General features: G+C 39.0%; 1 protein-coding gene across 14 annotated transcripts in view; it reads left to right on the forward strand.

Annotated features, from left to right (window-relative positions):
* Positions 1 to 23,013, forward strand: part of LOC101000053 (serine/threonine-protein kinase Sgk3) — a 146,653-nt gene that overhangs the window by 119,492 nt on the left and 4,148 nt on the right. For all 14 annotated transcript variants that reach the window (XM_003902825.4, XM_009213128.4, XM_009213131.4 and 11 more), the window contains 8 exons: positions 734 to 817; positions 917 to 1,048; positions 5,447 to 5,559; positions 5,655 to 5,691; positions 6,479 to 6,565; positions 8,622 to 8,717; positions 12,378 to 12,533; positions 16,028 to 16,117. In XM_003902825.4, coding sequence (XP_003902874.1) covers positions 734 to 817; positions 917 to 1,048; positions 5,447 to 5,559; positions 5,655 to 5,691; positions 6,479 to 6,565; positions 8,622 to 8,717; positions 12,378 to 12,533; positions 16,028 to 16,117 — 795 coding nt within the window. The remainder of the gene's footprint in view (positions 1 to 733; positions 818 to 916; positions 1,049 to 5,446; positions 5,560 to 5,654; positions 5,692 to 6,478; positions 6,566 to 8,621; positions 8,718 to 12,377; positions 12,534 to 16,027; positions 16,118 to 23,013) is intronic.

The following is a 23,013-nucleotide window of genomic DNA, read 5'->3' on the forward strand; positions in this document are numbered from 1 at the left end:
GTGGATCGCTTGAGCCCAGGAGTTTGAGACCAGCCTGGATAACATGACAAAACCCCATCTCTACAAAAAATTGAAAAATTAGCCAGGTATGGTGGCACACGCCTGTAGTCCCAACTATTTGGGAGGCTGAGACGGGATGATCACCTGAGCCTTGGGAAGGTCGAGGCTGCAGTGAGTCAAAATTGTACCACTTCAAGATACTCTAGATTTCTTCAGATTCTTTAAAGCCTTCAGATTCTTTATAGTGGCTGCGACCCAGCCCACTATAGAAATCCATGGCACTTTTTCCTCTGAACTCTTCTGAATTTAAAACCTGTTAAGAAAAATCTCAGTATGAAAGAGTACATTTTGATTACCTAAAAAACATTTCCTTATCCTTGTTAATATAGCCATGAAGTTTATAATAGTATTTTCTACGGTCAGTATTCTCTCCTCAAAGTACAGGAGACTTCAGGATTCAGGGCTGGAGCACATGCGTGCACACACACACAAAGTTCTCAAGCAGTGTAGATTTGGGCACTTAAATTTAGTTTAAAAATCTCAAATATCAACACATTAAGTGACTAAGAAATGGTGCCTGACTACTTGATTTTTAAAACAAAAACATGATCTAGGTCCCTTATGGACTTCTTCTTTTTACAAAATTTAAGAAGTATTGATGTATTGACAAGTGAATTATTTCTATCAAAATTTGAAATTTCTAATAGTGTACACTAATGTTTAACTATAACAGGTTCTTCTTGCAAAACGGAAACTGGATGGAAAATTTTATGCTGTCAAAGTGTTACAGAAAAAAATAGTTCTCAACAGAAAAGAGGTAAAATAAAATGTCTGTTGCTTCTCCCAAGCCCATTTTCTCAATTAAGAGAGTTGTTTTCTAGTGTATAATACAATTGATCTTTTGCCTTTTTTCCAGCAAAAACATATTATGGCTGAACGTAATGTGCTCTTGAAAAATGTGAAACATCCATTTTTGGTTGGATTGCATTATTCCTTCCAAACAACTGAAAAGCTTTATTTTGTTCTGGATTTTGTTAATGGAGGGGAGGTGAGTTTTATAATGAGTTTTCTAATATTAATAGTTTAGAAAAATAGCATAAAGTCAAAGTTTTTCTTGTAAGTGTTAGAAGGACAGTATAAAATCAGTAGCTTTTTATAGCAATAATATTCAAGGTACTGGCTGAATACAATGCAGGATGTGGAGAATAGTAACAGAGCTTTTAAGCATATGGTATAGTTGAAAAGGTTCATAAAAGAACCTTGATATGAAGCTGCTGGCTTCATGGACAGGTTTGTCACTAAACTATACAGCAAGAATAACATATTGAAATATTAGAATAAAACGTGATTTGTAATTTAGGCAATTATCTCAACAGTTGCATACAAATATTACTCCAGGTTCTCATTTTCCAAGATATGCAAATTATCAATCAGATGCTATAGTCCTCTAATAAGGGGCTCTGTGGTGGTAGCTTGGCTCAGTGGTTTACACCTTTAGTCTCAGCTGCTCAGGAGACTGAGGCAGGAGGATCACTTGAGCCCAGGAGTTTGAGGCTACAGTAAGCTATGATTGCACTGCAGCCTGGATAACAGAATGAGACCCCGTATCTTTAAAAACACACACACACACAAACAAAACAAGCTTTATGATAAAGTCTGTTTTGGAAATGTTTCATGTTATATCATTTCTTGGTGTTTCACAGTATGCCTCAGCGTGTTAAAGACTTTGAGAAATTCTGTCTTATACAAAGTCAGGATATCTTTTTTTTTTTTTTTTTTTTTTGAGACCGTCTCGCTCTGTCACCAGGCTGGAGTGCGGTGGTGTGATCACAGCTCACTGCAGCCTCAACCTCCTCAAATCCAAGAGAATTTTTAAAAACCATGCAGTCAGCCGGGTGCGGTGGCTCACGCCTGTAATCCCAGCACTTTGGGAGGCTGAGGCGGGTGGATAACGAGGTCAGGAGATTGAGACCATCCTGGCTAACATGGTGAAAACCTGTCTCTACTAAAAATACAAAAAGTTAGCAGGGCGTGGTGGCGGGCGCCTGTAGTCCCAGCTACTCGGGAGGCTGAGGCAGGAGAATGGCGTGAACCCCGGGAGGTGGAACTTGCAGTGAGCCGAGATCGCACCAGTGCCCTCCAGCCTGGGCGACAGGGCGAGGCTCCGCCTCAAAAACAAACAAAAAAACCATGCAGTCCCCTTTTTTGTTTCAACCAATCTCTTAAGTATTATGCAAAACTCTGATTCAGATGGATATTGAAATACACTTTGGGAAATGCTGCTATTATAATAATTACAATAATAACTTCCATTGAGTATTACTTAGTATCCATCACTCTGGCTCTTTGTACATATAATTTTACCTTCACAACAACTATAATAAGACTGACTGAGGCACAGAGAAACTAGGTAGCTTGTAGAAGTAATGTGGTAACTATCAGAGGCAGGGATTGAACTCAGGCAGCCTGATTCCAGGATCTAGGCAGCTGACTTCTCAACCCTCACACCTTTCTAATTTGTTTGGTCTTTGACCTGTGAATGTCTTAAAAATCATTGTAACTAATAGGTATTGTCATATCTTTACAAAGGGATCTTTCATCCCCCAATCTCAGAGCAGAAAATCACTGTTTCAAGATTACTGTAGTACATTTAACTGTAGAATAAAGGGAACTATAAGGAAAATGAGTTAATATTCTGCAAAACCAAAAGATGGTCAGACACACCTAGATCATTTTAGGGGAAGATTGTATAAAGAATGATTATTCACCTTTATACATCTATGACAAAAGTCCCTTAAGGCCAGGTGTGGTGGCTCAACACCTATAATCTCAGCACTCTAGGAGGCCAAGATGGGTGGATCGCTGGAGCCCAGGAGTTCAAGACCAGCCTGGGCAACATGGCGAAACCCTGTCTCTACAAAAAAATAACAAAAATTAGCCGGGCATGGTGGCATGCCTCCGTAGTCCTCAGGAGGCTGAGGTGGGAGGATTGTTTGAGCCCAGGATGTCACGGCTGCAGTGAGTCATGATCACACGACTGCACTCCAGCCTGGGTGACAGAACAAGACACTCTGTCAAAAAAAAAAAAATCCCTTAAGACTCTTCAGTGTGGAGGCAAGATTATGCATCTCTCAAGCATCCTGATTCGCTGATGCAGGTGACCCCGTATTGTTTTCATCTTGAAGGTTTTCATTTAATTTTGTGTGTGCCCGAGTGCTGACAGGTAAAGAGAATTTATTGAGGCTTGGCACTTTGCAATTATTTTACATGCATTATGTCAGCAAATCACAACTCCTTCAGAAAACACTATTATGCCCATTTAATGAAATTTTCTTTCTTATTTATTTATTTATTGAGATGGAGTCTCTCTGTCACCAGGCTGGAGTGCAGTGGTGCAATCTCAGCTCACTGCAAGCTCCGACATCCTGGTTCAAGCGATTCTCCTGCCTCAGCCTCCTGAGTAGCTGGGATTACAGGCATGTGCCATGACGCCGAGCTAATTTTTGTATTTTTAGTAGAGACAGGGTTTCGCCATGTTGGCCAGGATGGTGTCGAACTCCTGACCTCATGATCCGCCCGCCTTGGCCTCCCAAAGTGCAGGGATTATAGGCGTGAGAGACCATACCTGGCCAAAATTTTCTTATTTATAAATAAGAAAGGTTAAATAACAGTCTCAATGTTACAGTGTTCTAGTAAGTGTCAGGCCCTGGATTTAACCTAGATATCTCAACTGCAGAGCCCATTCTTTTTTTTTTTTTTTTTCTTCTGTGGTTTTTTTTTTGTTTTTTGTTTTTTTAATTATACTTTAAGTTCTCGGGTACATGTGCATAATGTGCAGGTTTGTTACATATGTATACTTGTGCCATGTTGGTGTGCTGCACCCATCAACTCGTCAGCACCCATCAACTCGTCATTTACATCAGGTATATCTCCCAATGCAATCCTTCCCCCTCCCCCCTCCCCCCTCCCCAAACAGAGCCCATTCTTCAGTGCCACCTTGTGTCTTTGAAATGTTCATGAGAAGCATCTAGTGCAGGTGAGATCCCACTGCAAGCTCCCTGCTTTATGTGTGGTTTCTTCGTGCTCTTTTAGGGCTCTGCTTCTGAGACCTTTTTGTACAGTGACCGCTCACTGGCAAAGATTGAAAGAGGTAGCCTTGTCATCTGAAAGATGCAAGATAATGAAAAAAGGAGAATAAAATACAATAGAATGCCAGGGTGGGTGGAGGAGAAATTGAGTGGGTAATAGGTAAACAAGGGTTAAAGATGAAGAGAAAAGTTAGAGGCAGGAGGAGTGTGGTTTCCATACATTAATACTCTTATTTTCTCCCAGTGTTCATACTTAGAAATTTTAACCTTGACATATGAATACTTAGCTTTGTATACTACCTCGTATCTTTTTCAGAGCAAAGTAGAATAAAAACAAGTAGGTCGTATGATACTTGGCAGATAAGCAAGCCTCTCTGAGCCTCAGCTTCCTCATTGATTTTCTGCATCAAAGTCATTGGGTAAAGTCCACATAGGAGACATCAACGTTGAGGTAGTGGTTAAAATCAACAGAATGGATCAAGTTACCTGGGAAGGGTATTTGGAGAAAAAATAACAGTGGACCGAGGGCAGAAACGCTGTCGTCCCTGCATTTTCCGAGGCCAGGAAGGAGCAGAGATGGAATTCACCAAGACTTAAGGAGAGATTTTTGTCTTAGAAGCCAAGGGACCCAGTGGAAACTTCCCCCAGGCAGTAACCTTAGTTAAAGGCCAGGTTATAAGAAATAAATTAAAAATTAGGAAGTATAAGAAATGAACTAGAGAGTCCGACTGCAGTTTAGCTGCAGCCAGTTGCTGCTGCTGTGAAGAGTAGGCCTAATGGTCCAGAGCTTACCTTTTTTTAAAAAAGAAACTAAAACCGTGAATTTTTACCCCTAAATTCCCAGTTTTTAATGTTACCAACTAATTCAGAGTTTCTGAAAAACAGTATTTGACTCAAGTAAATTATATCTATGGAGATATATATTCATATGGTTATATTTGTTCTGCTGGGCACTAGTTTTTAATCTCTGAATAGTGTTTGTATTTTCAAATGGAAAACAGTCCAGAAAGGCCCTGTAAGATAATTACATGGCAATATCAAGATCATTGATCTTTATTGATAATCTTTTCCAGAGCAGTTGCCTGGAAGGGTGAGGACATTATTGCATTGAGTAGTAAATGGGAGATGAGTGACATTAGCAAGGGTAAACAAAGACACGTGGTTAAAGAGAGAGAATGATTGTTAGGTGGGGACATGGATGAAGGGGAGTCACGGTTCTGTGCCTTGTTATATTTTTAGCTCACGTTCAAAGTAACAAAGAACAATTTCTACCTTGTATTTACCAAATATATTTGTCTAATGCTATGTGTGAATGATCCTAACATTCTCTCTCTCCCACCCCTCAACCAATTTTACAGCTTTTTTTCCACTTACAAAGAGAACGGTCCTTTCCTGAGCACAGAGCTAGGTTTTATGCTGCTGAAATTGCTAGTGCATTGGGTTACTTACACTCCATCAAAATAGTATACAGGTACAATTTTTAAATATACTTGTAAAAATTATATATAACAGTATTTTATTTCGGTTTGTATTCAGTTTTGCTTTTCCTTCCTTTTAATTTGGTAGAGACTTGAAACCAGAAAATATTCTTTTGGATTCAGTAGTAAGTATTCTCTTTTAAAAATCTACTAGTTCTCAATTTTTGTTGTTGCTTTTATGCTTAGTGCAAAAAAAAGTCTCAGAGATTCTGTACTGTGTTATTTTATTTATATAACATTCTCAAAATGATAAAACTGTAGAGATGGAGAACAAATTAGTGGTTGACAGGGTCCAAGGGGATAGAGAGTGCAAAGATAAACGAGTAGCATTAGGGAAGTTCCTTTGCAGTGGAACAATTGTGTCTTGATTGTGGTGGTGGTTACGTGAATCTATACATCTGTGTTGCGTAGAGCTAAGCACACACACAAAGCATGCATGTAAAAAGTGAAAACTGAATAAGGTTGACAGTCTGGTTAATAGTATTGTACCGATGACAATTTCCTCTGTATACTATTTTGCAATTTCATGTGGATCTATAATTATGTGAAAATAAAAGGATTTTTAAAACTGTTAATTTATTGGCTGGGTGTGGTGGCTCACACCTGTAATGTCAGAACTTTGAGAAGCCGAGGTGGGCGGATCACTTGAGGTCAGGAGTTCAAAATCAGCCTGGGCAACATGGCGAAATTAGCCAGGTGGCATGCACCTGTGGTCCCAGCTTCTCGGGAGACTGAGGCATGAGAATTGCTTGAACTTAGGTGGCAGAGGTTGCAGTGAGCCAAGATCACACCGCTGCACTCCAGCCTGGGCGACAGAGTAAGACTCTGTTTCAAAAAAAAAGAAAAACTTGCTGAAAAATTGTCAGTTCCTATTTATGCACTGTTTTATCTTACCGCCCCTGTATTTGTCAGGGACATGTTGTCTTAACAGATTTTGGGCTTTGTAAAGAAGGAATTGCTATTTCTGACACCACTACCACATTTTGTGGGACACCAGAGGTAAGAAATATATCTCATTGTCATTCATATAATCATGTATAAAATGCAAATATGAATTACAGATTGCATATATAAATTTAAAATAAGAAAAATAGAATAAAAACTGTCATTTCAGCTTCCAGCCAGCTGGAAATACCTGATAATCATGCCTTGATAGTTGGGTATTTTTAACTGTGATTGTTAGATACCACAAGACCCTTTTGAATAATCCAACAAATATAAATTATGTTTATTTGTTTTTAATGTCAGAAGTTTACCTTAAACTTCTCTACACATTTAATTATATTTCCTTTTTTGTTTTTGTTCTAAAATAAATATTGTAGAAAATTATATTTCTAATCCTTTAAAAATCACAAATTAGTGATGAAAGTGTTCTTTTTGTGAATATGTTAACAACATTGAATCACACACTTTAAATGGGTGAATTGTGTGGTATGTGACTATTTTAACAAAGCTGTTTTTCTTTTACAAAATGAGCTAAAGCAAATATGGCAAAATATTAACACTTGACTATATCTCAGTTGCAGTTTATTGTTTTTTCTCATTTTTTTGTATGCTTGAAATCTTTTGTAATAAAATTAAGTGTTTACTTACCAGAAGAAAATAAAGCAGTGGATATGGAAAAAAAAAAATCACAAATCAGAATTTATTTACCAGACCATCCCATTTTCTAATCATGTTAGCTAGCAAAAAAAGTATCTATTTGTGGCAATAATAATAATCCTTACAAATCATGTAAAACCTTTATTATTCATACTTCACACACAGAAACAAGTTTGATTTATTTTAAACTGTCCAAATTCCAAGGTATTTATAATGATTGTAGGGACCATGTAATATTTCATCTTTTTCGTGGAGTACTTGCAAATACAATGTTGAAAATGTGTGAGAAAATGGCTTCTAATTGAGTTCAGAAACTTAACTAAAAGTATCTCTAAGTAACAAGTATTTACCTTGAAATGAGTTTTTCCTTCTTTTTTCTGTCTAACCCTGGTGCTTGTATATATTTATAACCATTCTGTTTTGGTTTATATATGAAGAAACATTTTTTGTTATTGTATATTAATTTCATAGTTAAAATATTTTGCCATTTCTTTAGATCACATAAAAAAGCTTAAGAGGAAATTACTTTCTTACATGTATTTCATATGGGAAGAGGTAATATATTTTGGAATGTAAAATTCAAGTTCACTGTCTTAGATGTGTTAAGTTGTGATGAGTCTAAATTTCCTGCAAATTAAAATGTAAATAGATATCTACAACTTACACAAGTTTTCTAAATAATATGTTAGAGAATTGCTGTTATAATTCTCAAATGATAATACAATTCATTGTTTTTTTACTGAAAAGAAAAAAAAAAGGATTATAATTGCTACATTAACAATTCTTGCCAGGTGCTGTGGCTCATGCCTGTAATCCCAGCACTTTGGGAGACCAAAGTGGGCAGATTGTTTGAGCCCAGAAGTTCCAGACCAGCCTGGGCAACATGGCTAAACCCCCATCTCTATGAAAAATACAAAAAACTAACCAGTTGTGGTGGTGCATGCCTGTAGTCCCAGCTCCTCGGGAGGCTAAGGTGGGAGTATCACCTGAGCCCAGGAGGTCGAGGCTGCAGTCAGCTGTGATTGTGCCACTGCATTCCAGCTAGGGCGACAGAGTAAGATCCTGTCTCAAAAAAAAAAAAAAAAAAAAAGTATTTAAGAGGAAAACATGAGTAATGACCAAATGAACTTCTAAAATAACCTTTGAAAGACTTTTCCCACAAATACCTACTTCACCTATTGAGAATTATAGATTCTACCTTCACTATACTCTTTTATTTATTTTAACTGTCTCACAGTTTCCGAGGAGAAATGCAGAATACATGTATTTTGAAGTGTCCTATGTGACGTTACCTAAGAACCACTGGTGTAGACTGAGAATACCCAACCCACTGGAAATCTAGATAATTTGGTTTTAGTATGATAGCAACAACTAAAATTTGTTAAATTTCTCAATTATTTATAAATTTTGTCTTGTTTACCAAGTTGCTCTAATATTTTATTCTTTTCTATAGTATCTTGCACCTGAAGTAATTAGAAAACAGCCCTATGACAATACTGTGGATTGGTGGTGCCTTGGGGCTGTTCTGTATGAAATGCTGTATGGATTGGTATGTATTTCTATATCTCTTTATTCCAATGTATTCTCATTGATTTGATTGTCTGTCTCTCTCTCTCTCCCGCCTTTAGAATCTCATGGACACTTAGATAACACTAACAGAGCAGTAATAGCCGGTTTAATGAACTCAAAACCACATTAGGAAAAAGTACAAAAAGAGGCTGGGCATGGTGCCTCACCCTGTAATCTGAGCACTGTGGGAGGCTGAGGCGGGCAGATCACTTGAGGCCAGGAGTTTGAGACCAGCCTGGGGAATATGGCGAAATCCCATCTCTACTAAAAATACAAAAAATTATCTGGCTATGGTGGTGCATTCTGTAGTCTCAGCTGCTTAGGAGGCGGAGGCCCAAGAATCGCTTGAACCCAGGAGGTAGAGTTTGCAGTGAGCTAAGATTGTACCAGTGCACTCCAGCCTAGGTGACAGAGGGAGATTCTGTCTCAAAAAAGAAAAAAAAAAAGGACAAAAAAACCCTTTTTATTTTGTTACCAGTTTTTTAAAATTAATATAATTGTTTCTCTGTTATGCTAATAACTATTTCAGATGTTCTCACCCCCCTGGCATTTTTAGAAATAGACACCTGGTTGTAATATTAAAATTATCTGCTTCCATTCAGTTTACTCAAATATCACTCTAATTTTAAGATAATGAACAGAAAATGATTTTTGCATTTATCAATAAATTACTGTATTTCAGAAGATAAGGTCTTTTGGTTTTTGCCTTTTATTTTGTTTAATAGATTTAATTAATACACAGGTGCTCAGCTTTTCCCATCATTGAAGATCACTCTATTCCCATCCCTGAAAACACCATGTCTTAAAATTTTTCTTGAAAAAAAGTGATGTTTATGCAGTCAGTTTGCCCAGTTCTTATTTAGTTAAAGACACGTAGGCTGGCCAGAACTTCTGATTAACAAGAATAAAGTTTTTTCACTACATTGAGTTAATATTATTCCAACCCAAAGCAAACAGTGTAGGCATTTTAGTTAGCTCAAATAGCTTTATAAGAGTACATGTATGTTTTTCTGTAGGCTTTATGCCATGTTTAGAACAGTTTCTAGACTCCCTTTGTGGTCCCCTAAGTGTCCAGCAGCCTTGTGCTGGGAATGATGTGCAAATCCTTGAAGCTGCTGCTACGTGTAGCACTAATGTTAAATGCTGCTGTCAGCCAAGACCTGAGCTGAGTGTCTATTTGCTTTTCATTGAAAACTGTGGAGCTTACAGTGAAATTCAGAACATGAAGTACATTTCAGAGCATTTGTTTTATCTCGCTAGTTTCGAATGATAGATTCCTGTGAAAGCCAACATCATCTCTTCTTTGCCCTTGACTGTGACCTGCATGTCAAAAGATCTAGTTGTCTGGTTATGCTGCTGACTTAGAACATTGGAAAACCACTTTATACCTGATTTCCCTTTAAGCACTGTTTATTTGCCATCTTCATATTTCAGAATCCTTCTAATTTATTTAGAGGACTTTGAAAACATATCATTGCACATAAAATGCAGTTGATTCAAAAGAGGACATTTGAAACACATTTTATTAATCAAACTTTTACTGATTGCTTTAAAATGAAGTTTTATTTTGGCCAGCCGCAGTGGCTCATGCCTGAAATCCCAGCACTTTGGGAGGCCAAGGCAGGTGGATCACCTTAGGTCAGGAGTTCAAGACCACCCTGGCCAACATGGCAAAACCTCATCTCTACTAAAAATACAAAAATTAAGCTGGCACAGTGGTGTGCCCCTGTAATCCCAGATACTTGGGAGGCTGAGTCAGGGGAATCACTTGAACCCGGGAGGCGGAGGTTGCAGTGAGTGGTGATCATGCCACTGCATTCCAGCGTGGGCAACAAAGCGAGACTCCATCTCAAAAGAGACCAAAAAACAAAACAAAAAAAAGTTATATTTTAAAAGATAAGCTTTTTCTTTCTTACACAAAGGAAAAATGACAAGCCTATAAAACTCCCTTAACTTTAAAAACTGTGTATACTTTATTATTTTTACTTTTTTTTGAGACAGAGTCTCACTGTGTTGCTCAGGTTGGAATGCAGCGGAACGATCATGACTCACTGCAACCTTGACTTCCCAGGCTCTGATGCTTCTCCCACCTCAGCCTGCTGAGTAGCTAGGACTACAGGTGTGCACCACCCCGCCTAGCTAATTTATTTATTTATTTATTTGCATTTTTAGTAGAGACAGGGTGTTGCCATGTTGCCCAGGCTGGTCTCAAACTCTTGAGCTCTGGTGATCTGCCCACCTCAGCCTCCCAAAGTGCTGGGATTTCCAGTGTGAGCCACTGTGCCTGGCCTCACTTTTTATTTTGTAAACTTCTGTATTGTCTAGATTTGTTACAACAAGCATATATTACTTTTCTAATTTTCACAAAAGGAGACTAAAAAGAAAAAAATGTCATTTTAATGTTTTAGGTCAGATTCATCTTATTTTCTAAAAATACTAGTAACTAATATTTAAGAGGTTAAAAACAAACCCACAAGGGTAAAATATTAGAGGCCAGTCCTCTGGTGAATAAATTGGGAGTTTTTTTGGGAAAAAAAAAATAAACAGTAACATTTTACATGGTAATTCCCCCTTTGGAAAAATGTTTCTGGTGCTCTGGATACATTAATTCAAAAGGAAGTAGTTTTGTAGGTTACATATCATGCTACTCAGGTTACCTTGCAGATAGAACCTGAGTAGCATGATAATCTTCCTTCCTCTTATTCCCAGAGTACAGAAACCTGTACAGCTCTTTTTTTTTTCTCAAAAGTTGTTTATTTATTTATTTATTTATTTTATTTGAGATGGGGTCTCGCTCTGTGACCCAGGCTGGAGTGCAGTGGCACAATCTCAGCTCACTGCATCCTCCGCCTCCCAGGTTCAACCGATTCTCGTGCCTCAGTCTCCTGAGTAGATGGGACTACGGGCGTACACCACCATGCCTGGCTGGTTTTTTATATTTACGGTAGAGACAGGGTTTCACCATGTTGCCCAGGCTGGTCTTGAACTCCTGGCCTCAAGTGATCTGCCCACCTCAGCCTCCCAAAGTGCTGGGATTACAGGTGTGAGCCACCATGCCTGGCCTTTATTTTTACTTTAAATCTTTATAATTAGATGATTAGCTAATGCTTGTGTTGAAGCCATACCCCAAGTCTTTTGGCTGTCACGGTGGCATTTTTAATTCTGCAAAGTATAGTCATAATATTATCTCTGTCGTAAGTACCTAAGGAACATTATCTACAGGCCTCCATCTCTACTAGAAATTCCTTTGTTTTAGTGAGTTTATTCCCAAGTCTGAAATTAATGTTTGATCTGTCTTGAACTTCCATTTCCAATGATTCTGTCATTATACGTACGATAAGGTTGGTCATTTTCTCTAAAACAGATACTACTACAAGTTGTATATAATTTAACAGCTGTCTACAAGGTGGTATTGAACAAACTGGCCCTAATTCATTCAGTAAACACTTATTAAGCTCTGTGATGTGTTGGATTTTAGAATCTCTTTGCTTCAAGAAGCCACGCTGCAGGTAGCTACACGACCTAAGAGGTCCGTACATTTTTTCAACTGACTGCTCCCTCAAGATCAAAGCCATTTTAACCCCATTTTCGCATAATTTGTTTACCACTAAGTTTTATTTTGCTTTTTTTTTTTTCCCAGCCTCCTTTTTATTGCCGAGATGTTGCTGAAATGTATGACAATATCCTTCACAAACCCCTAAGTTTGAGGCCAGGAGTGAGCCTTACAGCCTGGTCCATTCTGGAAGAACTCCTAGAAAAAGACAGGCAAAATCGACTTGGTGCCAAGGAAGACTTTGTATGTAACAGCTTTCCCAGCTCCAGCTTTATTTAAGCTTATTTAAAATTTGGAAATAAAGCTTTATTTTATATGGTGTTTAATTGAATGAATACAACACGAGGAGAATAGCAACATGGGAAAAAAGCATACTCGTCCCCATAGTTTTCACCTGTATTTATATAAAACTATATAGTATTTAAAGCATTTTCTCTTGCATGCACTTTCGCCCTGTCCACCACATACACTTTCGCACCCTGTTATTTACTTGATTTTCATTTATTACAAATTCCCCTCCCCTTCTTTTTAAAAAGTGTTGTGTGGCATATTTTCACTGCCTAAACTTACTTTTGCTGTTTTTATTGCTAAATAATACTGACATTTTCATGAACTAATAACACAGGGACTAACCAACTAGTAAGCTTTTTGTTGAGGGTTTGGGACTATCTAAACATCTAAATCATTTCCTTTGGCAGGAATTTGTTAAGTGCCTCTTGTCTGCATGAGGTATTGTCTTTTGCCTTGAACGCTGAATCACTTTTTTTTTTTTTTTTTGGAATTTGGTGAGACCTCCTTGATACAATTAGGGAATCTGCATGTTTGTTTCAAATCAGAGTAATTAAATTTGTAGTGTAGTTACTGGCATTATGTTAGTGTGTCAGTAAATGCACAAAATATTAAGGAATATGAACTTCTAAATTGCTTTCTCAGATATTCTTGGAGGCTGCTTATCGGTCTTGAACCTGAGCTGTGAATAAAAGACTTTGCTGCTACTGCTCTACCCCCCGCTCCCCAGTTCAGCTGGTAGCTCTGCCAACAACTTCCTTTCCATTGTTCCAGACAGTCTTGCTAATGTTTCACACCTCCTTGTCCCTTGGTCCATTTATTGAATTCATTGACGGAGATTGCAGCTCTAGATGAATCCAACTATCATCTCGTGGGCTGCTGAACAGTGCTAAAGAAAGTAACAAACTGGGCATATTGGAAGCACTGTGAACCTCGTCTGTGCTTCCCCACTGTCTGGTAGTACTCTTTGTTTCTCTGTGTAGCTTACTCTCCTCCTCTCTGTATTAACTATTTCACACCTTCTCTCCAGACTTCCCAGATTCCCTTTCTTCTTCTTCACTTTTAACAGATGATCTTGCCTTCTGTTTTGTAAGGAAAATAGAATCATCAGAGTGGAGCTAACTTAGCTTCCTGTTATCAAATCCACAGGCCTATATAAACCTGCAGGATCCTGTCATTTCCTTCCTCCTGTTGTAGTGGAAAAGGTCTGTTTCCACCTGTGCACTAGATCCTGTCCATTTGTAAGGAACCCTGTTCTTGCTTGTTTGTTTGTTTTGCACAAATAATTGCTCCCTTTTTTCTGGTTCCTTCCAGTCAGTAATTAAATGTTATCAAATCTGTTGCTTCTTAAGCCAAAAAAAACCCTCAGTCTTACAAATCTCCTGAGAGGTACTACTCTATCTTCTTCCCTTCTTAGCCAAACTTGTTGAAAGTTTCCTTTGTTCAGTCTTCCTTTCCCAAGCTCTTTCATTTCTCAGTCTACCACAAAATAGGAGAATTGCTGGATACTTTTCCTCAACTTACGCCGCCCTCAGCAGCTTTTAAACTTGGCAACACTCTCCTGTTCCCTAGGCTTCTGCAAGAGCACACATACGTCTCATCTCAGGCTTTTCTTTCTGTATTTCTGGACCATTCTCCATTACCTCCTGTGTAAGCTCCTTTTCAACCTTCAAGTGTTGCGGTCCCCTGTTGTCCTAAACCCTCTTTTCTTCTGTGCTGTCTTCCTGGGCAATCTCAATTGATCCCATGGCTTTAGTTATCTATGTATTTTCATCTCACACATTTATGTCTTTTCTTTACTCTTCAGCCCTCTCTTCTAAACTCTAGACTTACATAGTATTTGCCTGCTCACCACCGCCACTTGGAGTTCTTGAGAGTACCTCAAATGCCGCTATTGTCCCCCTGTGCTCCCTTTCGTATTAAAGGACATCACTGTCCATGTGGCTGTTCAGGCCAGAAATCTGAGAGGCATTCTTGAGTCTTCTCTCTTCCTTACTTCCATATTCAACAAACAGCCAGGTCCTGTTCCGTTTGCTGCCTGAATCTTTCCCATATCCAGACATTTCTTTCTAGCCCCACTGCTGCTACTCTTTTCCTACTATTTGTCTTCTTTAGTCTGGTTACAGTGGTAGCTGCTTTTCCTTTATCTGGTCCTGACTCTTCAATCTAATTCTCCCTGTAGCCAGGGTGGTGTTTTGGGGGATTTTTTTTTTTTTTTTTTTTTTTTTTTTGAGGCAGGGTTTTGCGTTGTCGCTGACGCTAGAGTGTAGTGGTGTTATCGCGGCTCACTGCAGCCTCAACTTCCCAGGTTCAAATGATCCTCCCACCTCAGCCCCCAAATAGCTGGATTACAGGTGCGTGCCACCACACTATTTTGTAGAGATGGGGGAGTCTCATTGTATTGCCCAGGTTGGGTTTGAACTCCTGGGTTCAAGTGATCCTCCCACTTCGGCCTTCCGCAGTACTGGGATTATAGGTGTGAGCCACTGCACCTGGCCCAGGGTGGTGGTTTAAAAAACATTTCTCACCAACCTGATGCTTTAAAAAAAAAAAAAAAAAAAAAAAAACAGTTATGACATTCTCATGACTAAATCCCCTTGATGGCTTCTTGCGACCTTAGAGCAAAATCCAAAATGTTTAACATAGACCTGATATGATACAGCTGGTTTAGCTCTTGAGCTTCACCTTATGTGACAGTCCCATCCTTCCCTACACTGCAGCCATATTGGACTCTCATTTTCTTGACCATACTAACCTTTTTGCCACCTCAGAGCCTTTCTGGAACATGCTCTCCCCATTCTTTTGTCTGGCTGAATTCTTACTCATTTTTCAGACCTCTCATGAGATACCATTTTCTCCAAGAAGTCTTTTTTAACCCACCAAATTAGATTGGATCCTGCTTTATACACTCCCGTGGCACCTTGAAGGAAAAAAAGCTAGAGTCAATACTGTGCCGTTGTTTGGTAATACCAACCCTGAGTGGGATGTTTTTTTATTAGTAGAACTCATGACAGATTTTATTTCTACTCTACTGTATAAAGCTCTCTGCCCAACTTCTTTACCCCATCTACTCCAGTAATAACACTAATTCTTTGTACCTCTGTAGTGCTTTATTCTTTTCATAGCACTTTACATCCATACTTTACACTGATCCTTAAAACCTACTTCCCCTGAAGTATTTAGGGCAGAAATGTTATCCCCATTTTACCAGTGAGGAAACTGACTGTGAAGAGAAGACAACTTAAGTTTAAGTAGATCATTCTAAGTAACTTTTTTCAGTCTTTCTACTGCTTACATGAATAACATCATTTTGCTACACAAATAACATACACATGTTCCTAAAAAGAGTCATTGAGGGGCAAAATAGTAATAGTGTGGCTTCATAAAATTATGCAGTTAGTACTTAATATATTCTTCAGCATTAGTCAAACATTTTTTTAATATTCCAGCTTGAAATTCAGAATCATCCTTTTTTTGAATCACTCAGCTGGGCTGACCTTGTACAAAAGAAGATTCCACCACCATTTAATCCTAATGTGGTAAGTATATATCCAAATCTTCCTTTTTAAAATCATGAAACATAATAGCAGTTCATTATAATTTTGAGACTAGATCTCAGAATCACCTGAATTAAATGGAGTCATTACCTAAATATTTGTGAAATATGTCACTCAGGGTTGTCTAGTATAACTGATAACTTTGGGGAGACCAGTAAGATTATAGTTAGATTAGCTTGATAAAAATATCTTCCAGGACAGTAATTGTAAAGTGTTTCTTTGGAATATGTGTAAGAAAAGAATGAACTCAATAAGTCAGCCAGGCATGGTGGCTCACACCTGTAATCCCAGCACTTTGGGAGGCTGAGGCGGGCAGATCACTCCCAGCACTTTGGGAGGCCGAGGTGAGTGGATCACTTGAGGCCAGGAGTTCAAGATCAACCTGGCCAACATGGCGAAACCCTGTCTCTACTAAAAATACAAAAAAAAAATATTATCTGGGTGTGGTGATGCATGCCTTTACACTCCCAAACTACTAGGGAGTATGAGGCATGAGAATCACTTGAACTCAGGAGGTGGAGATTGCAGTGAGTCAAAATTGCGCCACTGCACTCCAGCCTGGGTGATAGAGCAAGACCCTGTCTCAAAATAAAATTGAAAAAAAAAAAAAAAAACCAGGTATAGACAAACATTAATAAAATAATATTAATGTAAATTGTTACTTTTTTGGGAAAACAATAGGATAGTATTATAAAAATGTTAGTATTAGCTAGACTTGTTCAATCTATTTGATGGAAACATTTCACCTAAAGATAATTTGTTTAAAGTAAAAAGCCACATTATAGATGAGCTTTATACTATTAACAGTGGTGGAAAATTTTGGAAAATACAGTAAATATATAACAACAGGGAAATTGTTAATAATCATCAGTAGGCCAGTAATGATGTTAGTAACTAATGATAGCTTCCTTTGTATAGGGATATACACTTTGTATGTGTTATAATATATAATTTACTCTTCAAGCTACCAGCTTATTAATAAGTATTACTTAGTAATACTTACTGTTTTTCTTATTACACATTTTATAAATGAGGAAATAGAAGCTCAGAGATGTCTCATAGCTGGATGAAAAGTAGTAGAGCCATGATTCTAATATATGCATGATTCCAGAGTCATTATTCTATGTTTCCTTATGTGCTATTGTCTTTTCTTGTTAAATTATATAAAAATGAGCAAACACTTAGAAAATCCTTATAAAGTTACATGAAAACATGGTAATTACAATTTTTGTGACTTATAGCAGTAAAAATAAGGATAAGGACTAGAATAGAATATAAACCAAGATTGGTTTGGAGTTTTAAGATCATAGGTGAATTTAAGTTTTTTGATGTTGCTGTAAAACTTAAGGAATACTTTTTTTTTTTTTTTGAGATGGAGTCTCGCTCTGTCGCCCAGGCTGGAGTGCAGTGGCCGGATCTCAGCTCACTGCAAGCTCCGCCTCCTGGGTTTACACCATTCTACTGCCTCAGTCTCCCAAGTAGCTGGGACTACAGACGCCCACCACCTCGCCCGGCTAGTTTTTTGTATTTTTTAGTAGAGACGGGGTTTCACCATGTTAGCCAGGATGGTCTCTCATCTCCTGACCTCGCGGATCTGCCTGCCTCGCCTCCCAGCAAGCTGGGATTACAGTCTTGAGCCACCACTCGGGCCTTTTTTGGAGACAGTCTTGTTTCTGTCGCCAGGCTGAGTGCAGTGGTGCAATGTTGGTCACCAAGAGTCTCTGCCCCCCTGGTTCAGGAGATTCTCCTGCCTCAGCCTTCCTGGAGTAGCTACAGGGTGTCACTCAGCCACTTTTGTATTTTTAGTGGAGATGGGTTTCACCATGTTGGCCAGATGGTCTCTCGATCTCGACCTCATGATCTACCCACCAGCCTCCCAAAGTGCTGATTACACCCATGAGCCACCGCATCTGGCCAGGAACAGCTCTTTAATAAATTAGAGCAGATATGAGATCAGGAGCCACTTGGGTTAGTTTATCAGCTAGTTCAAGGCACATCTCTATACATATAGCCTTAGCTTGGCATTAATAGGCGTGGCTGATTTTACACCCACATACATACAATACGTAGACTGACTTATTTCATGTAGTGCATCCAGAATGACACCATTAAAGGAATAATTTGTCCCAAAATTTAGGTATTTGTGGTAGAAACCGTAAGACTCTAAGAATTATTTTTCTCTTGTGACTGCTATCTTAGCAGAATTTAATTGCACCAATAAAGAGTATCATCAGGGCATGTTGAATTAGGACTCGTTTACATTGAAATGGATACTCCAGCATTGATCCCTGCTCTCTGATTAACCAGAAGTTGCTTCTCTATACTTATTTTTTCTTTCACAACATGAGCTGTGAGGTTTAATTCAGGTAACATTTGTAAAGCACCAGAGTGCATTGCACACAATGCAGATATTTAATTAGTAATATCTTTTTTTTTTTTTTTTGAGACAGAGTCTCACAGGTCGCCCAGGTTGGAGTGCAGTGGCTAACTTCTGCCTCACTGCAGCCTCCGCCTCCGGTTCGAATTCTCCGTACTTCTCAGCCTCCCTAGTAGCTAGACTACAGGCGCCTACTTTACCCTGCCTTCCTGTTGCTTTTTTTGTATTTTTAGTGAGACTTCCAAGTTTCACCCATAGCCAGGATGGTCTCGATCTCCTGACCCTCGATCCACCCGCCTCGGCCTCCAAAGTGCTGCTGGGATTACAGGTTGAGCCACCAGCCTGGCCTGCATTATCTGAGCTTTTAAATCTCATTTTCCTCTCTGGCCTTCCTACATGATGAGCTGTAACTTGGTTAGAAAACACAAATAAGTAGAACATAGGCTCTGTCTTCAAGAAAATTACAGTTAAGGGGATAAAATATATAAAGAGAAGAGTTAAATAATTATATATTTAGTGTATATCAGGCATTCAGTGTTGTGGAATTAAAATACGTAATGTGAGACAAAAAAACAGATGCCTCATAATAACTTACGGTTGCATCTGTGGGGGGAAAACAGTCGACAGAAATAGTCTTTGATGCTTATTCTTTCAGTGAATAAAATAAATCAGTTGATTTTCCAGTCTGCTTAGTGTTTTATATTTTAATAGGGTAGTTACTAGGAAAAGAGAGAGTGGGGTTATTGACCATGCTAAGCTTCAGTATTTCTATGATGAATGTTGCTAGCAGTTAGTGAGAATTATTTCAAAATCTAACAGGTTGCATAAAATATTTACTTCAATTATACATGTCCAACTAGTCTACATTAAAAAAGGGCTCGAAGCAGTTTATTTCTCTGTTTACAATGGGTAAAAATGCATTCTGGATTCTCTTTTTTAGCCCACAAACTTGAGGTTATACTGCTAAATGTTTAATTTATCCTAATAAGATTTGGTTGCTTAATTTTATTCTCTCAGCAGCTGATAGAGAAAGGATAAGAGCAGTGACCTAAAATGGGTTAATACAATGAATGGGTACATTATTATATTTTAATCTTTTTTTGCTATAAAATTCATCAACAAGTAGTTTTTGACACTTTGAAAGATTTCTCATTATACCATTTCAGAACAACTAACACAAAACAAGTACCTCCAAAATAAGCCATATTCATATAGGATTTCACTGAAGCTGCATCTGAAATCCTCTAAGTTACTATGAAGCATATCCTAACATTCCATTCTATGTTGGATACATCCAGGTTTTGATCCTTGCCTCCACTTTAATCCTCAGAAAAACTCACTTTGTTGCTGGTTTCATTTTGGCATCTCTTGGAATACAAATTGCTCAGGTTTTTCACTCCATTTTTGAAATACCGACTATTCTGCATAGCTAATAGTTTACAGTTCTGTGGCCTCAGTCCCTGCTTTAGGAATTTCTGTTTATTATGTATAAAATTTTGGAAAAGTATGAAAACAAAATTGACTGCTTGGTGGGAGAGGGCTCACCAACATTTCAAATTAGAGGTTCCCCCCAAAAAGTCCTTAAAGTAAAAGTATAGCATAGAAAATAATCCCTAAATTTAAAAGTATGGCATAGTCCTGCCCTGAGGGGGTAGATGTGATATGCAGCTGTGATAGGAGTGGCTTGGCCATGCTCCAAGTGGGTCATTCAGAACCCACATCTGAGGGGTGGGTCTGGACCTGGGGAGAGGCTGGCATCATTCTAACAATTCTGTAAGCTGAAAGAAAATATTCATTGCTGGGTCAATGAATCACTCTTTTTAATGGTTGTTAACACTAGCTAAGTGTTAAGGGATTGGATGTGGTAGGAAGGGAAATACTATGAAAATACAGGGGTTTGGAAAGGACAGATTGGAGTGAGGGTGTGTATTAGTACCAGGACATAGTTATGCTGTACATTTCCAAGTAGAGGGGAGAAAAAAGGAATTAACTTCTAGTGTGTGCCCCCTGTGTACCCAGCATTGTGTTAGGTCCTTGATATGCATTCCCAAACCCTCTGAAGAATTACAACCTAGGTATGGGCTGAACACAGTGGCTCATACCTGTAATCCCAGTACTTTGTGAGGCTCAGGTGGGTGGATTTTTTGAGCCCAGGAGTTCCAGACCAGCCTTGGCAACATGGCAAGACCCTGTCTCTTAACAACAACAACAACAGAAAGTAAAAAAATAGCTGGGTTTGGTGGCACGCACCTGTAGTCACACCTATTCCAGGCACCTAAAAGTAACCCTTGCAAGACCTAAGATAATATTTTTGTGTATAATCTTTAAGTGAAGAATGCTTTTTAAAGCACGACCCAGAAGCCATAAGAGAAAAAAGTTGGTAGATTTAACTACATAAAATTTCATTTATTGATTGATTGATTGAGACAGAGTCTTGCTCTGTTGCCCAGGCTGGAGTGTAGTGGCGTTATCTCGGTTCACTGAAACCTCCGCCTCCCAGGTTTAAGCTATTCTCCTGCCTCAGCCTCCCAAGTAACTGGGACTACAGGTGTGCACCACCACACCCGGCTGCTTTTTGTATTTTTAGTAGAGATGGGCAGAGCCCTCACTCTTTTTTTTAATTGTTTTTATTTATTTATTTATTTATTTATTTTTGAGATGGAGTCTTGCTCTGTCACTTTTTAAAGCATGACCCAGAAGCCATAAGAGAAAAAAGTTGGTAGATTTGACTACATAAAATTTCATTTCATTTATTGATTGATTGATTGAGACAGAGTCTTGCTCTGTCACCCAGGCTGGAGTGCAGTGGCACGATCTTGGCTCACTGCAACCTCCACTTACCGGGTTCAAGTGATTCTCTTGCCTCAGCCTCCCAAGTAGCTGGGACTACAGGTGCCTGCCACCATGCCTGGCTAATTTTTTGTATTTTTAGTAAAGATGGGGTTTCATCGTATTAACCAGGATGGTCTCGATCTCCTGACCTCGTGATCCGCCTGCCTCGTCCTCCCAAAGTGCTGGGATTACAGGCATGAGCCACCGTGCCTGGCCCGCCCTCACTCTTAATAAAGCACATAGTACAGGTTGAGTATCCTTTATCTGAAATGTTTGGGACCAGAAGTGTTTTAGATTTGGAATTGTTTTTTGGATTTTGGGATTTACTTAGTGATTGAGCATCCCAAATCTGAAAATCTGAAATTCAAAATGCTCCAGTGACTGTCATGTAGATGCTCAAAATTTTGGGATTTTGGATTTGGGATGCTCAGCCTGTATTATTCCTGTCAGTATCAGCCATGAGCCATGAGGGCATTATAAAGGCAAGTCAGAGAACATTTCCATCATTTGAGTACCTTCTACATGTTACATTCAGGAAATTTTATTTATTAACACATCAGATGCTTGCAACAACCTGAGGAGGTAGGTGATAGTATTATTACTTTATGGAAGAAGAAACAAGCTCATAGAGATAGAGTAGTTTATAAAACGAATTACACAACTGTAATCCCAGCACTTTGAGAGGCCAAGACGGGCATATCACTTGAGGTCAGAAGTTCGAGACCAGCCTGGCCAACATGGCGAAACCCTGTCTCTACTAGAAATACAAAAATTAGCTGGGCATGGTGGCACATACCTGTAGTCCCAGCTACTCAGAAGTCTGAGGCATGATAATTGCTTGAACCTGGAAAGTGGAGGTTTCAGTGAGCCAAGATCACGCCACTGCACTCCAGCCTGGGCAACAGAATGAGATTCTGTCTCAAAAAAAAGACAGCTAGCAAATTTTGTAGCCAGAATTCAAGAGCCCATGCTTGAAGGATTGTGTATAAGAATTTGATGAGGAAAAATACATACGTGCATACATACATATAAAATTTCTAGCATTCTTTGTCTCTATGGGGGATTTTCTCATATGGGAGGATCTAGCATTCTGGGTTTTTGTGGTCTCTGCTCAGTCTGTAGATGTACGAGGCTATTATCCTTTGCTTGTAATATCTGCTCTGAATTTCTATGAGTGCACCCTCAGTTAGACTTAATGACTTGAACATTTTAAGGGTTCCCTTCCCTGTAGAGCAGAAATAACCTAGAAATTCAGGGATGGACTTTTTTTTTTTTTTTTTTTTTGACAAGAGTCTTGCTCTGTCGCCCAGGCTGCAGTGCAATGGCGCGATCTCGGCTCACTGCAAGCTCCGCCTCCCAGGTTCACGCCATTCTCCTGCCTTAGCCTCCTGAGCAGCTGGGAATACAGGCACCCGCCACCAGGCCCGGCTAATTTTTTGTATTTTTTTAGTAGAGACGGGGTTTCACCTTGTTAGCCAGGATGGTCGCGATCTCCTAACCTCGTGAACCGCTCGCCTAGGCCTCCCAAAGTGCTGGGATTACAGTCGTGAGCCACCGTGCCCGACCAGGGATGGACTTTAAGAGTGAATCACCTGAATTTGTATCCTAGTTTTTGTCTATAAATATATTGGGGCTGGGCATGGCGGCTCATGGCTGTAATCTCAGCACT

This window comes from Papio anubis, chromosome 8 (assembly GCF_008728515.1).
Source record: "Papio anubis isolate 15944 chromosome 8, Panubis1.0, whole genome shotgun sequence".
Classification (NCBI taxonomy): domain Eukaryota; kingdom Metazoa; phylum Chordata; class Mammalia; order Primates; family Cercopithecidae; genus Papio; species Papio anubis.